At 41.8% G+C, this 13,563-nt stretch overlaps 2 protein-coding genes across 3 annotated transcripts in view; one reads left to right on the top strand and one right to left on the bottom strand.

Annotated features, from left to right (window-relative positions):
* Nucleotides 1–2,837, top strand: part of LOC143267348 (uncharacterized) — a 28,047-nt gene extending 25,210 nt beyond the window's left edge. Inside the window, exons 6-8 of one of the 2 annotated variants that reach the window (XM_076544817.1) lie at nucleotides 1,076–1,191; nucleotides 2,137–2,233; nucleotides 2,397–2,837. In XM_076544817.1, coding sequence (XP_076400932.1) covers nucleotides 1,076–1,191; nucleotides 2,137–2,233; nucleotides 2,397–2,402 — 219 coding nt within the window. In that variant the 3' untranslated portion in view covers nucleotides 2,403–2,837. Of the gene's footprint in view, nucleotides 1–1,075; nucleotides 1,192–2,136; nucleotides 2,235–2,396 lie in introns of those variants that run through there. The other variant, XR_013042348.1, reaches the window with a different exon arrangement.
* Nucleotides 1–13,563, bottom strand: part of LOC143267349 (ribonuclease P protein subunit p29-like) — a 181,795-nt gene that overhangs the window by 160,652 nt on the left and 7,580 nt on the right. The gene's annotated exons all lie outside the window — the stretch shown is intronic.

Raw genomic sequence — 13,563 nt, 5'->3', positions numbered from 1 at the left:
TAGGAGACCATGGTAAATGAAGACCACATGAGAAGGTGAGAAGGGGAGGAAGCAGAGAGCTAGGGAGGCCCACGGAGATCCACAAAGATACCCCCGCAAAAGTCTGCTGGCAATGGTCGCGAGACGGCAGGAACTGACCTACTCTGGTGATGGGATGGCCAGACACCCTGATAGTTGTGCCATAAACCCCATCCAAGGACTGAGGAATCTGAATGCAGACATCCACGGCTGGGCCCCTGGTAGAGCACTGGGAGCCTAATTAGTGAGAAAGAAGAGGGTTTATATGAGCGAGAATTGTTGAAGCCAAGGTTGGATAAAGCACCGGGACAAATAACCAAATGAATGGAAGCACAGGATCTATGAACCAAAGGCTGAGTGGCCCCCAACTGGATCAGACCCCCTGAACGGGTGAGACAGTCATTTGGCTTGATCTGTTTGGGAGGCAGCTGTGCATTGGTGCCAGGTCCTGGGCTCGTTGCATGAGTTGGCTTTTTGAATTCTGGGACTTATGCAGGAACACTTGGCTCGGTCTGGGAGGGGGGAATGGACCTGCCTGGACTGAGTCTACCAGGTCAACCCCGGTCCTCGGGGGAGACCTTGATCTGGAGGAGGTGGGAATGGGGGGTGGGCTGGGGGAGGGGTGGGCGAGAGGGGGAGAACAGCGGAATCTGTGGCTATTATGTTCAACTGAATGGTGTTGTAAAATAATAATAATAATAAAAAAATGAAAAAAAGTACTAGTGTTTGTGAATGTGTAAACTCATGTGTGTGTTTTTCTCTGAAATTACTCGTTATATTTTTAATGATGATGGAGACCAGCTAACTTTATTGAGAAAGTACTGTGCCTATCTCTCATGCCCACTGTGTTCATTTCTCATCCAAAGAAAGTTAATATTCTTCTCAATAAATTCTTGGTGATTGCTCCTTCTATTAGAATTGGCAGCGAAATTGAACATGTTAGTGCATTACAGTGGGCTTGTATGGGTGCATAAATGTACTTGTTTGTGTCCTTGACTTTATGTGTGTGCATGAGAGTGAGAACTCTCCCCTGAGAACACAATCTTCTAATGAACAGGAGCAAGAAAGCCTGGATGAAAGACTGAAGGGCCTGCTGAATCAGAAGGAGCTGGTCACCCAGCAAAAGGACTTGGCAGAAAAGCTGCAACATCACTTCAGTGTTTATGAGATGAGGTAGGAGCCCAAACTGGGAGGCGTAGTTAGAAAGATGTAGGTCACTTGTCCCTATATCTCTGTCCTTTTTTGGAATCTCCCCATCTGGATGGCTCTCATCCACAGGCAGTGAAAGACCACCTCAGGGTGTTGTGCTGGCCCAGTTAACAAGAACTTCTCCAGGAAACACTATGCTTGAGCCTTAGTGTTTCTGAGGAATGTGTACTCCTTATTCTCTTCTGAGATCTCTGGTATCTTCTCAGTGTCCCCTGTGTCTCCTCACAAATCTCCCTATGGTAGTCCTCAACCTAGCAGGAGGAGGGTTAGTTTTGAAGGACAGTGTGTGCTCTTGTTAATTTATTTTCCTTCCAGAACATCACATTTAAAGAGGAGTTCCTACTTTTGGTTAGATCTGCATGCAGCACACTCCTGCTGATTATAAGCTCTCTGCAGTGTGCATCTGTCTCCTGAGAAAAGATTTTTCTGGACATAAGATTAATTAGGGGTTGAGGTGTTGAACTCAGGCAGGTCTCTGTGCTGTAGGAATAATCAGAACCTTCACTGCTTTTATTTTGTAGGCTCTCTAGAGGGACTACATTCAGTTTCCCAGGTTGCTCATTCACCTGGTATCTAATCAGGGCCATGTACATCTGCCCTGAACTGTCACTCAGACCTTGATACACTGTTACGTTTTTTCTCAAAATATTGTATCTGGACAGCTGGAGAAATGTGTGGATTTTCTTGTCCAGCACTGTGTAGTTCTCAGTTTGTCTTCTAGCAGATTTTAAAACACAGAGTTAAATCCAGGCGAAGGTGCACTCTGACACTACTCTCCTAGGAAATCAAGGAATGACCTGAGCTGAGAGGTCATGCTGGACTGTCCAGATGACTAGAGCTGGTTCAGGCTCAACAGCTGACACAGCAGGTCCCCACCAGGCCTGTTCCCTAACTGCCTTCCTCCTCTAGGTCAGAAAATCTCCAGCATGACCTGGAACATGTCACAGCCCAGGATGAGAGCCTCCTGCAGACAGAGCTGCTGCAGCAGGAGCAGGAAGTATCACAGGCAAGTGAGCCACCACTGCATTCCAACCTGTGCAACCATGGCATTCATGGGGACTGGGGGCTCTTGACATTGGCTTCCAGTGTGAATAGGCCCTGATTTTGTCTAGCCTGTGGCCCAGCCAGGATGCCTCTGGGACTGATTGCCTTTCCTTCTCACACAACAGCTTTGAGAGAACTGAGGAGGCCAAAGAAGCCACAGACCACTTGAACCCATGGTGCTCTCCACCCTTGGATTGAAGCCTCCTCAGAAGAATACACACTCCAAGTCCCATGGGGCATGACTATACTTGCTTTGAGAAGGTCTTTTACATTTGTGACTGCCTTCCTACCATGTTTTCAAGGCCAGCCACAGGCTGTTGACTGTGCCTCAAAGTCTGTTGCATCATTAACCTAACCCTTTAATCTTTTAATTTAGCAAGCTGCTTAGCATAATTTTTTGTTGGGTTTTGTTTGCTTTGGGTTTTTTGGTTTTCTTTGTTATGGTTTAAGGTTTTGAATTCATTTGTACTTTCTTTGGTTCTTGTTGTTTGGTATTTTGATATGACTATTTACTGTTTATATTGTGTGCCCTTTCATCCATTATTGAGTAAAATGATTGTATCTTTATTATGGAAAAATCCTTTATATATATATATATATTTTACAATATCATTCAGTTCTACATATCAGCCATGGGTTCCCCTATTCCTCCCCTTCCACACCCTCCCCTTACCCCATTCTACCCCCATTCCCACCTCCTCCAGGGCAAATCCTCCCCTGAGGACTGCGATCAACCTGGTAGACTCAGTCTAGGCAGGTCCAGTCCCTTCCTCCCAGACTGAGCCAAGTGTCCCTGCATAAGCTCCAGGTTTCAAACAGCCAACTCATGCAATGAGCACAGGACTTGGTCCCACTGCCTAGTTGCCTCCCAAACTGATCAAGCCAATCAACTGTCTCACCTATTCAGAGGGCCTGATCCAGCTGGGGGCCCCTCAGCCTTTGGTTCATAGTTCATGTGTTTCCATTCATTTGGCTATTTTTCTTCAATAATTGAGTAAAACTGAAATTTATTATAAGCCATAGTCGTCCTAGGGACCTCCATACTATATATATAGCCTCTATGGTTCTTTGGGCTGTGGTCTGATTGTTCTTTATTTTATATCTAGAATCCACTTATGAGTGAATACATACCATGACTGTCTTTCTGGGTTTGGGTTACCTCACTCAGGATTATTTTTTCTAGTTCCATCCCTTTGCCTGCAAATTTCATGCTTTCATTGTTTTTCTCTGCTGAGTAGTACTCCATTGTGTATATGTACCACATTTTTTTCCATCTATTCTTCCGTTGATGGGCATCTAGGTTGTTTCCAGGTTCTGGCTATTACAAATAGTGCTGCTATGAACATAGCTGAGCATATATCTTTATGGTATGAATCACCATTCCTTGGGTATATGCCCAAGAGTGGGATGGCTGGGTCTTGAGGTATTTCGATTCCTAATTTTCTGAGAAACTGCCATACTGATTTCCACAGTGGTTGTACAAGTTTACATTCCCACCAACAGTGGAGGAGTGTTCCTTTTGCTCCATATCCTCTCCAACATTGGCTGTCATTGGTGTTTTTGATCGTAGCCATTCTGACAGGCTGTCTTGCTCACATAATAAAATGTCAAGACAGTTGAGTATACTGCTACAGAGAAGGCTCAGATTTTATGTACATTCACAACAACTCTCCAATGATATGTGTACACATGCACAGAAGGGAAATCTTATCATGTACTGCAATTCACCACAAAATTTCTTCAGACTGAGGAGTTCTAGGTTCCAGAGGAAAGAACCTAGAACCTATTTCTATTGTTTTTTTGAATAGAATGATTGGGTGTTTACAATTCCCTTCTACACCTTTGTGGTTTTGTAGGAGATTAATGTAGTTTCAGGTGCAGCTCTAACTGTTACAGTCTGACTCTTTGCTGTCCTTCCTTTGGCATTGTTTCTGTTGCTGTTGGAGAGAGCTGTCATTGTTTAGGCTGCTGAGACTCAGTGGCTGCTGTTGTGGCGACATGGCCGGCTGGTACTCAGAAATGGATCATGCACAAAGCAGTCCATCCAAAGCTCAGGGATTGTCCTGCCAGTAGGAGCCCAATGGAATTGAGAGCTAGAGCAGTAGGGTAGAATAGTGTAGCATGGCTTTCTATTCCAAAATCAAGTGAACATCCCATTGTGATGTTTTAGCATTGATTATCTCAGATGGATGGAGACCTTAGAAAGTAATTGAACAGATTAATTCAGTGATAGACAGGTCTGTGGCTGTGAAGCTTAACTGTACATAGTAGAAGGAGCCATGGAGGTTCATGAAAACTTGACTTGTCATTCTAGACATTACTTGAATTTGAACACCAGGTCCATTGGAAAATGGTCTTTCTTGATGCCAGCGAATAGAATTGGAGAGTTAACTGAAAGTAGGGTGCTTCCAAGTATTGCTTCCACAGGAAACACCAGTAAATTGGTGGGTATAGTGTGAAGTATTCTACTCTCTCTCTATTTCTGTATGGAGTCACTTTAAACACCAACCCAAGGTCTGTCACATATCCCATCTATACTATTCCAAGGAAATGAACATTTTACTGCATTGCGCATCAGTATAGATTGCAGTATTTTTTCAGGAATATTTATGTTACCTGATCTTCCTGTCCAATAACAGAGCAATGGATAAGGAATATGTGATGTCTACACACAACAGAACCATTTCAGCTAAAGTGATGAGTGTAGTCAAAGTGATTGCAGGGGAGTTCTTTTAACTCGTGATAATCATATTATACCATATGTATCCAGTCCAAGACAAATATCTCCTGATGCTGTCTCTATGAATGGATGCTCGATTACACATACCTACATGGTTCCATTCCTGACATTGAAGGTAATGCTGTTGAGCATATGAACCATGCCTAAGATTTTTGGTGAGAGTTAAGGAATGGGTAGGCCTTGGTCATAAAGATACTAGGCTCAGTATACAATATATAGTTTTAAAAGAACATGTTCAATGAATAATACAATGAGAATTAATGACATTGAGGATTCAGTACAAGTACAACATTGTCTGAATTACTTTAATGCCAAAAATGCTTCCTGAGTTTCTTTAATAAGGATTATTTTACAAGACCCTTAGTTTCAATACATAAAGCTTAAAATAATAATGTCAAGGTCAAAAGATATCCATCCAAATGTGTTCTACTGCTCCTAAGGTGTAAAGTGAAGCATAGTAATCTCATGGCAGTGTGCAAATCTGTAATTAAAACCACACAGAGAGAGTGATAAAACCAGAGGCCTCCCTAAGCCATTGATTTCCATCATGGCTGGATGGGTTCTGTTGTACCCAAATTTGTCCCTGTGAGGATCATTGCATACAGGTAGTAGGATCTTTTCATGCTGGATTTGTTAACATTTTCTAGATGGGTGAGTCTGGACATAGCCCTTTTTAGAATGTACACCTTTGGGCCTACACATTAGTTGCAAGTTAGATATTGTGAAGAAAGTTATACCATGAAACTCTATTTACAGGTTGAATACAATTCCTCTATAAAAATCAGATGCCCGAATTCATCGAAATAAAAAAGCAATCATAACTTTAACATAAAAGCACTAAATATCCAAAATAGTATTATCACATCTCATAGGAGGTTAGTGATTCATAGGTATTATAGCAAGTATAGCTTACAACTGAAACAAGGTAGATTGCCAGAAAAAAAATGAATCTGAGTTAAGTTCCATTTGGAAATACATGTGGTTTAGTCTTTTTGGTTTTAGGTATGTACCCAAAATGCACCAAGGAGTACACATAGACCCTTCATCAAGTCATGCACTAAAACGTGGTTATCCACCTGTACAGAAATAACCTGGATTCCACATGGCTTCTTGCTGCATTCCTTTAGTCTCTGCACTCTTGAGGCAGGGGCTGAGGAAGAGGCAGAGGTGGAGGCAGTAGGGGAGGGTGTGATTGACATGGATACAGAGGCAGAGGGGAAGGCAGGCAGCTCTTTCTGAGTTCAATGTTTGATTGTTTGATTTAGCCAGGTCCAGGATAGGCTGGGCTATGGGGAGGGTCCTTTTCTCAAGAAACTAAATATGAGTTAGTAAATAAATGAATTCTGTTTACTACCATTAACCCTGGACAAAGATAATTACTGCCCAATGTCCCAGAGGCCAAAGTGTAATAAACTCTGATACTGTTAGAGCACAGAGTAGCACAAAGAATTGAAGGTTCAGAAGATTCCAGGTTTCTTCTCACCCTTCTTCCACAGTGAGTGACAGACCTTCACAGACTCCAGCATGTGCTCATTGAGGTGGGTTTGAAGCTTGTTAAATCTATCATGGCTGAGCTCCAGTAATTCCTGCTTCCTTGTGTTGTTAAGGACAGTGAATTGATGGCTTCAGCTCCTTCAGCTTTCTTGGAGTTATTTCTCTAGTTTTCTTGGTCTTGTATTCTATGATTCCTAGGTCTGCTGGGCCTGCAGAATGTGGCTTTCTGACCTTAGCCCTCCATTTGCTGGGCCATGTTATCAATATCCCATTCTCTGGCCACAGCACTGACCCCAGCTTCTCTCCCTATATCATGTCCTGATAAAGGATTCTGAACAGAGAAGCTATGTGAAGAAAATTAGAGCTTTTTTCTTCCATCTTCCTCAACTGGTTTAAGGATGTGCTGAATACACCTTAACTTTACTGGGTCTGATCACTCCTGATGACCATGGAGTCTTTGTATAGGGTGACTGTGGAAACCTGGAATTGGTTTAGTTCAGAGAGGGAGTTGAGCAGTTGGGGAGGTGAACTTCTGCCACCAGTGTAGTCATGTCTGCAAAGTCCATGCTGGAGGCTAACACACTGTGCATGTCCCAGGTTCATCCTGACCAAGACTGCTGCTTTCCCTGCTGGCATTGTCAGAAGCAAGCTCCTGCCCTAGGCTCCCTGGGTTAGTGAAGTACAAGGGATGTTTCAAGTTGGGGTGTGCTAAAGAAAGGAGAGATAGGTCTTGGCTTTCTTTCGTGCACACATAGGCATCCAGAGGCATTGACAGATTTGCTGCCATCTCATGCAGGTTGTCATTCTCTGTTTGTTCCAGGCATGGAGCTTATGGCAATGCCAGGATTTTTGAAGGTTGTAGATTGGGGCAGTTAATGACTTGTCCCCAAGTGTGGTAAGAGCAGGAATGTGTTTACTGTAACAGTTCACTGTAACTCCTACAGGAAACATACCAAGTTCAAAGACTTTTATTTTATTTGAAAATAAAAGTCAAAGGGAATAATTACTTTTACCTTAAATAAACAATACCAGTGGTTTATAGTATGTAGTTTATTCATATTACACATATTTTAGTTTGGCAACACGAACAGTAGCATAGGTATGAAGAAACCATCAAAGCCTCCTATATATTCTTACTCATGGTTGATATAACTGACTTTTGTTTCTTCAGTCACTTTTAGTGTCTTTTACAAGTACAGAAACTCTGTCTGACATTTTTATATATAAATCCTTGCATCTACCAATTAATCTCCTTAACTCCATATGTACCTACATATCTACACATACACCCAGATCTTTAAATCCAATGTGTACATGTATATGTGTCTCTATATCTCCCTTTCTCTATGTTGAATAGTAATGAGTTCCAAAGTCTAGGCCAGACCTTACATGACATAGCCAAAAAATCTAGAAATTTCCATGTCCTTCTGCCTCTGAAGGAAGAGCTGCGGTTTTCCCAGAGAGGTGTACTTGGCAGCATTCTCTCTCTCCTGTTGAGCTCACCTCTTCATGGCCTCCCTCCCTGGCCTCTGCTCTTCTGTGATGGACTGTGAGATGACTGGCCCTGGAATGTGGACTTTCCTCCATGGAATTGGTTGGCGGCTGAAGTCTTGCAGCAGATGTTAGATTTGAGGTTTGGGAGGTGATGGGGCCTTGTTCTTGTCAGCAGAGGCAAGCTCCCTTTGTAGTGAAGGGTGAGATGATGCCCTGTAGGATACTGGCCTACAGACAACTGGCTGAGGCCCAGGGCAAGCCTGGATGGGGTTGGTTATGTTAGCTTGTGTGTCACTGGTCACAATAGGCAGAACAGGATTCAATACACAAAACTGCAGAGTACCCTGATTAAGAGAAGGACCTAAGCAAAGGTACCTGATGTGCTAGTCACACAAAGCCAGCCACGGACACTGAAACTTTTACTCTGACTGGATGGGGAGCTGCTAAAGAAGAGGCGAATGGCAGGCGGTAGTCTGACATCTGATAACAGCCCTCATTTTGGGAATTTCATGTGGTGTGTATGTGGAAAAAACAGTATGTGAGCTGGGGAAGGGGGAGGAAAAGCTTCCATACCAACATGAGGGAGCTGGAGGTAAGTTAGATTAAAAAACAAGGTATTAAATGACTTGAGGTGCATGATTACGAAAGAGGTGATGTGTGTGTTTCTAGGTTTCTAGGCTGAACAAATTGTATACAGAGATGTGTCATTTTTGGAGATGAGGAATTCAAGTCACAGAGAGCTGACCTAAATGGAGACCAAGGGTTCTGTGTTAGATAGGTAGTTTGAGGTACCTCCTGGATGTCCAGGTGGCTGTTGGGTGCAATGAGGTGAATGAGGCTGGCAATCACAGGAAAGGTCTGCACTGGTGATGGCACACTGGAAACCATGATGAGAGAGAATCTGCCCCCAAGAGTCTCAGCTAGGTTCCAACAGTGTGAGCCAATGACATGCAGAGAGCACTTAGTGTATTTAACAAAGTCTCAGGATGGGTCAGGTCACAACCATCTTAGATCTTCACTGTTTGTAACTTAGAGATAACTCAGGAATACCAAGTGAAAGATGACAGGCAGAATACTGCCACTGAATAACATTGCCCAGATGAACATATGCTCTCATAGAAATTACCTGAGATAATAGCACCATGAAGATTTGCCTTTATGTGCTTGGCCTGAATCATCTGTGGCTGCCTAGGTGGTGAAGTGAGCCCACAAAGAAGCGTTAGTAACAAAGCAAGCAGGATCACAAACACCCACAGCCAGATGGTTTCTCAGGCTGCATCTCTAGTGCTCTCAAGACTTGGGGTCTAATCCCATGGCAGGCTTCAGAAATAAACTCACGTGTCTGGCTTGAGCCCATTGCACAAGTCACGGATGTACTGCTTCCAGAGTTAATGCAAAGGGAGGAAGAGACTGTATCTGTCATAAAGTCAGGAACAGGTACAAAGTCAGAAACATGAGCTTGGGATTTCCAGTGTTCAGGAAGACAGCTGGGCTCAGGGCTGAGAATGAGCATGAGGGAGCACTGGAGACTGCCTGTAAGCCCTAGGATCCAATGACAATGTGGCCAAGGCCGAGTGCATTTCCCTCCTTGAACCTCAGTTTCTTCCCTGGCAGAACCTTCTCAAGTCTAAATTTCTGCTTTTGAGAAGGGGAGAGGGGGCCCTTTGCTTTGATTTCTTCATGCTGGCCAGTTGTATATGTGATTGATGGTGGAGGCCCTGGCTCAGACCAGGAATAGGATCTGAAGGTGGAGATAACATCAGCCATAACAATCCAGGTGCTATTCACTCAATCTCTTTTTCCTAAGAGAAACTGTGGTATATTGGATGTGTGTTCATGGGGGCTCAAAGAAAGAAGGCACAGAGCACTCTAAGAATGATTTTAGACTTTATCACATTCAGAGGGGGTCCATCTCTCTGAACTGAAACACTGTAGATAAGCAAAGGACCCTTTTATTGTTATGCAATTCACAACTTTAGCAAGTCAATTCCATATACCTCTTCTATAAGCCCCTCAAAGGGACAATGCCAAATGCAAATTCTCAGTAAAGGAATACTACAGTTTTCTGGGTTGTCCCTGAACCAAGTTTTCATAGGCTTTGCACTCCTAGCAAACTCTCAGATAAGACTTCAAACAGGAGATAATGGAGACAGGAGGTAGCAATCACAAAAGGCAGATCAAAGCTAGGTGCTGACACTCAGGAATCAAACCAGTTGCAGTTCTGCAGAAATTCTCCCAACATATCCCCCTATTTACATGCAACAATTAATTATTTTGGAGGTTATGTAGCTTCACAGCAAATACAGCCTTTTCTCTATCTTTCTGTTTTACAATCTATGTAAGTAAATCAAAACACATCTTAAAGCCAATAAGGTTACTATTGCTAGCAAAAGAATAACCCTTGCTAAAACAAGAAATCTATTAAAGTGATGTACATGGTTGAATGAGGCTATAGTATCTGCAAGGCTTTCCATAACATCCATTCTTGTCATATCAGGTAACATTTAACAATTCTTAATTTCTTGCTGTAAATCATAAATCATTTGAGAAGAGTTAGGGTGACCCATCAAATACATTTTTATCTTTTCCCAACCATACTTACTTTCATTAAACTTTAAAGGAGTAATACATAACATTCCAATCACATTTTAACTTTATTTGCTCCTTTGATAGTTCTAACTGATCTCTCAACAATATACCAGCTTGTCTCAAATCAGGTAATTCATTAACTATCTCATTATCTATTTTATTTTGTTAAGTCCAAAGTTCTGTAGAATGCTTATGCCAGTTTCTAACAAACTCAGTAGTTGGAATTTCTTTTATGAAGCACCACTCTGGCTTTGCACCAGTAGCAGTCAATGCAATAATTCCCATAATAACTGCAATAATCAATCCAACCATTTGATGTATTCTTCTTAATATTCTTTCAGCTAGCTTCTGTACCAGGTTCATCAAATGTGTGTACCTTGACATGGCATCAACAACTTCACTGGTATCCAGATTGTTGTCCTTGCTCTAAGAATATATAAACTTTGAAAGAGTAAGTTTAAAGACATACTAGAATTAACACAGGTATGAAGGCTACAACATTCACAAGTGATGAAGTAATTATTAGGGTACAATTGTACAGGCCCATTTAGTAGCTAGTAAGATAATTGTACACAAGCCATAAAAGGATGACTTTCAATCAGTCTAAAAGACAAAGCATACTTACCATCCTTAATGTGTAATTTTCCTTCCCATAAGTTAAGAGGATGGGAGGTGACAAGGCCTGTATGCCCACCCTGCACCAATTGAGAACAGGTGAGGCCCCAGTCTCCAGACTGCTCAGCCCAGTTCACTAGCCCCCTTGACTCTGAAGGCACATTCCGTGCCACTCCCCCCACCAGTACAGCTCCAGAGACTGGGCATCAGCCTCCTCCTAACCATCCCGTTAGGCACCAGTGACCACCAGAGCCATATGCCTTATCTTGGACTGATTGGGAAGAAGAGCAACCACAGGAGCCAGAGGGTCAACCTGCACCAATTGAAGAAGAGTGATCTGGAGCTCCACCTGTTTATATTAAAGGAAGAAATGGGTAGACTGCAGTGTAAAAACACATTAAACACATAAAGAGCAATGCAGTAGCATCAGAACCTAGTAATCCTACAACAGCCAAACCTGAACATCCCAAAGCAGAAGTTCCAGGAGAAAATGACCTTAAAAACAACTTTATAAAGATGATAGAGGCCCTAAAAGAGGAAATGAAAAATTCCCTTAAAGAAATGGAGGAAAAGACAAACAAAAAGTTGGAGGAAATCAATAAATTTCTTAAAGAAAGTCAATAGACCCAAGAAATAACAACCAAACAAGTGAAGGAAACAGTTCAAGACTTGAAAACTGAAATAGAGGCAATAAAGAAAGCTCAAACTGAGGGAATTCAGGAAAAGGAAAATCTGAATAAATGAACAGAAACTACAGATGTAAGCATTACCAACAGAATAAAGAAATGGAAGAGAGAATATCAGGCACTGAGGATACTACAGAGGAAATAGATTCATCAGTCAAAGAAAATGTTGAAATCCAGTAAATTTTTAATACAAAGCATCCAGGATATCTAGGACACCATGAAAAGACCTAAACTAAGAATAATAGGGATAGAAGAAGGAGAAGAATTCCAGCTCAAAGGCGCAGAAAATATATTCAGCAAAATTATAGAAAAAAACTTTCCCAAACTAAAGACACACATGCCTATGAAGGTACAAGAAGCATATAGAACACCTAATAAACTGGACCACAAAAAAGTCCCATTGTCACATAATAGCCAAAACACTATACATACATAATAAAAAAAAAAGAATATTAAGAGCAACAATGAAAAAAGTTCAAACATCATATAAAGGCAGACCTATCAGAATTACACCTGAGTTCTCAATGGAAACTCTGGAAGCCAGAAGGTCCTGGACAGATGTTATGCAGATACTAAGAGAGTACAGATGCCAGCCCAGACTATTACACCCAGCAAAACTTTCAATCACTGTAGATGGAGAAAACAAGATATTCCATGTTAAAACCAGATTTAAACATTACATATCCACAAATCCAGCCCCATAGAAAGTACTAGAAGGAAAACTCCAACCCAAGGCAGTTACTGCAACTAACAAAACACCGGCAATAGATAAAGTTACACCAGCAAATCCTAAAGAAGGGAAACACACACACTACCACCACCCAAACAACAACAACAAAAAAATAAAAACAGGAATTAACAGCCACTGGGTAATAATATGCCTTAATATCAATGGACGCAATTCACCTATAAAAAGACAAAGGCTAATAACAGAATGGATAGAAAAACAGGATCCATCTTTCTGCTGCATAAAAGAAATATACGTCAAACTCAAAGACAGACACTACCTCAGAGTAAAAGGCTAGGAAAAATATGCAATCAAGTGGACCTAAGGAACAAGTGGGTGCAGTTATCCTAATATCTAACACAATAGACTTCAAACAAAAATCAAACAAAACAGATGAAAAAGGGCATTTCATATTCACCACAGGAAAAACCCATTAAGATGAAGTCTCAATTTTGAACATTTATGCCCCTATTATAAGGGCACCTACATTTGTAAAAGAAATATTACTAACGTGCAGCTGGAGTTATCTCCAGTCCCACCTGGACCCAGAGCCACTCAGACCCAAATAAACACACAGAGACTTATATTATGTATAAACTGTATGGCCATGGCAGGTTTCTTGCTATCTAGTTCTTATATCTTAAATTAACCCATTTCTATTCATCTATACCTTGCCACATGGCTCATGACTTACCGGTATCTTTACATGTTGCTTCTTCTGCTGGCGGCTATCAGTGTCTCCTGACTCAGCCTTCCACTTCTGACAATTCTCCTTGTCTGTTTATCCAGCCTATACTTCCTGCCTGGCTACTGGTCAATCAGCATTTTATTTATTTATCAATCAATCAATCGATCAGAGCAACACATTCACAGTTTATAGAACATCCCACAGCACTAAAGCTCAAATCACACATCAAATCCCACACCCTAAGAGTGAGAGACTTCAA

The sequence above is a fragment of the Peromyscus maniculatus genome, chromosome 9 (assembly GCF_049852395.1).
Source record: "Peromyscus maniculatus bairdii isolate BWxNUB_F1_BW_parent chromosome 9, HU_Pman_BW_mat_3.1, whole genome shotgun sequence".
Taxonomy (NCBI): Eukaryota; Metazoa; Chordata; class Mammalia; order Rodentia; family Cricetidae; genus Peromyscus; species Peromyscus maniculatus.
The sequence above is the reverse complement of the archived record's forward strand: the minus strand, read 5'-3'. Positions and strand labels throughout refer to the sequence as shown.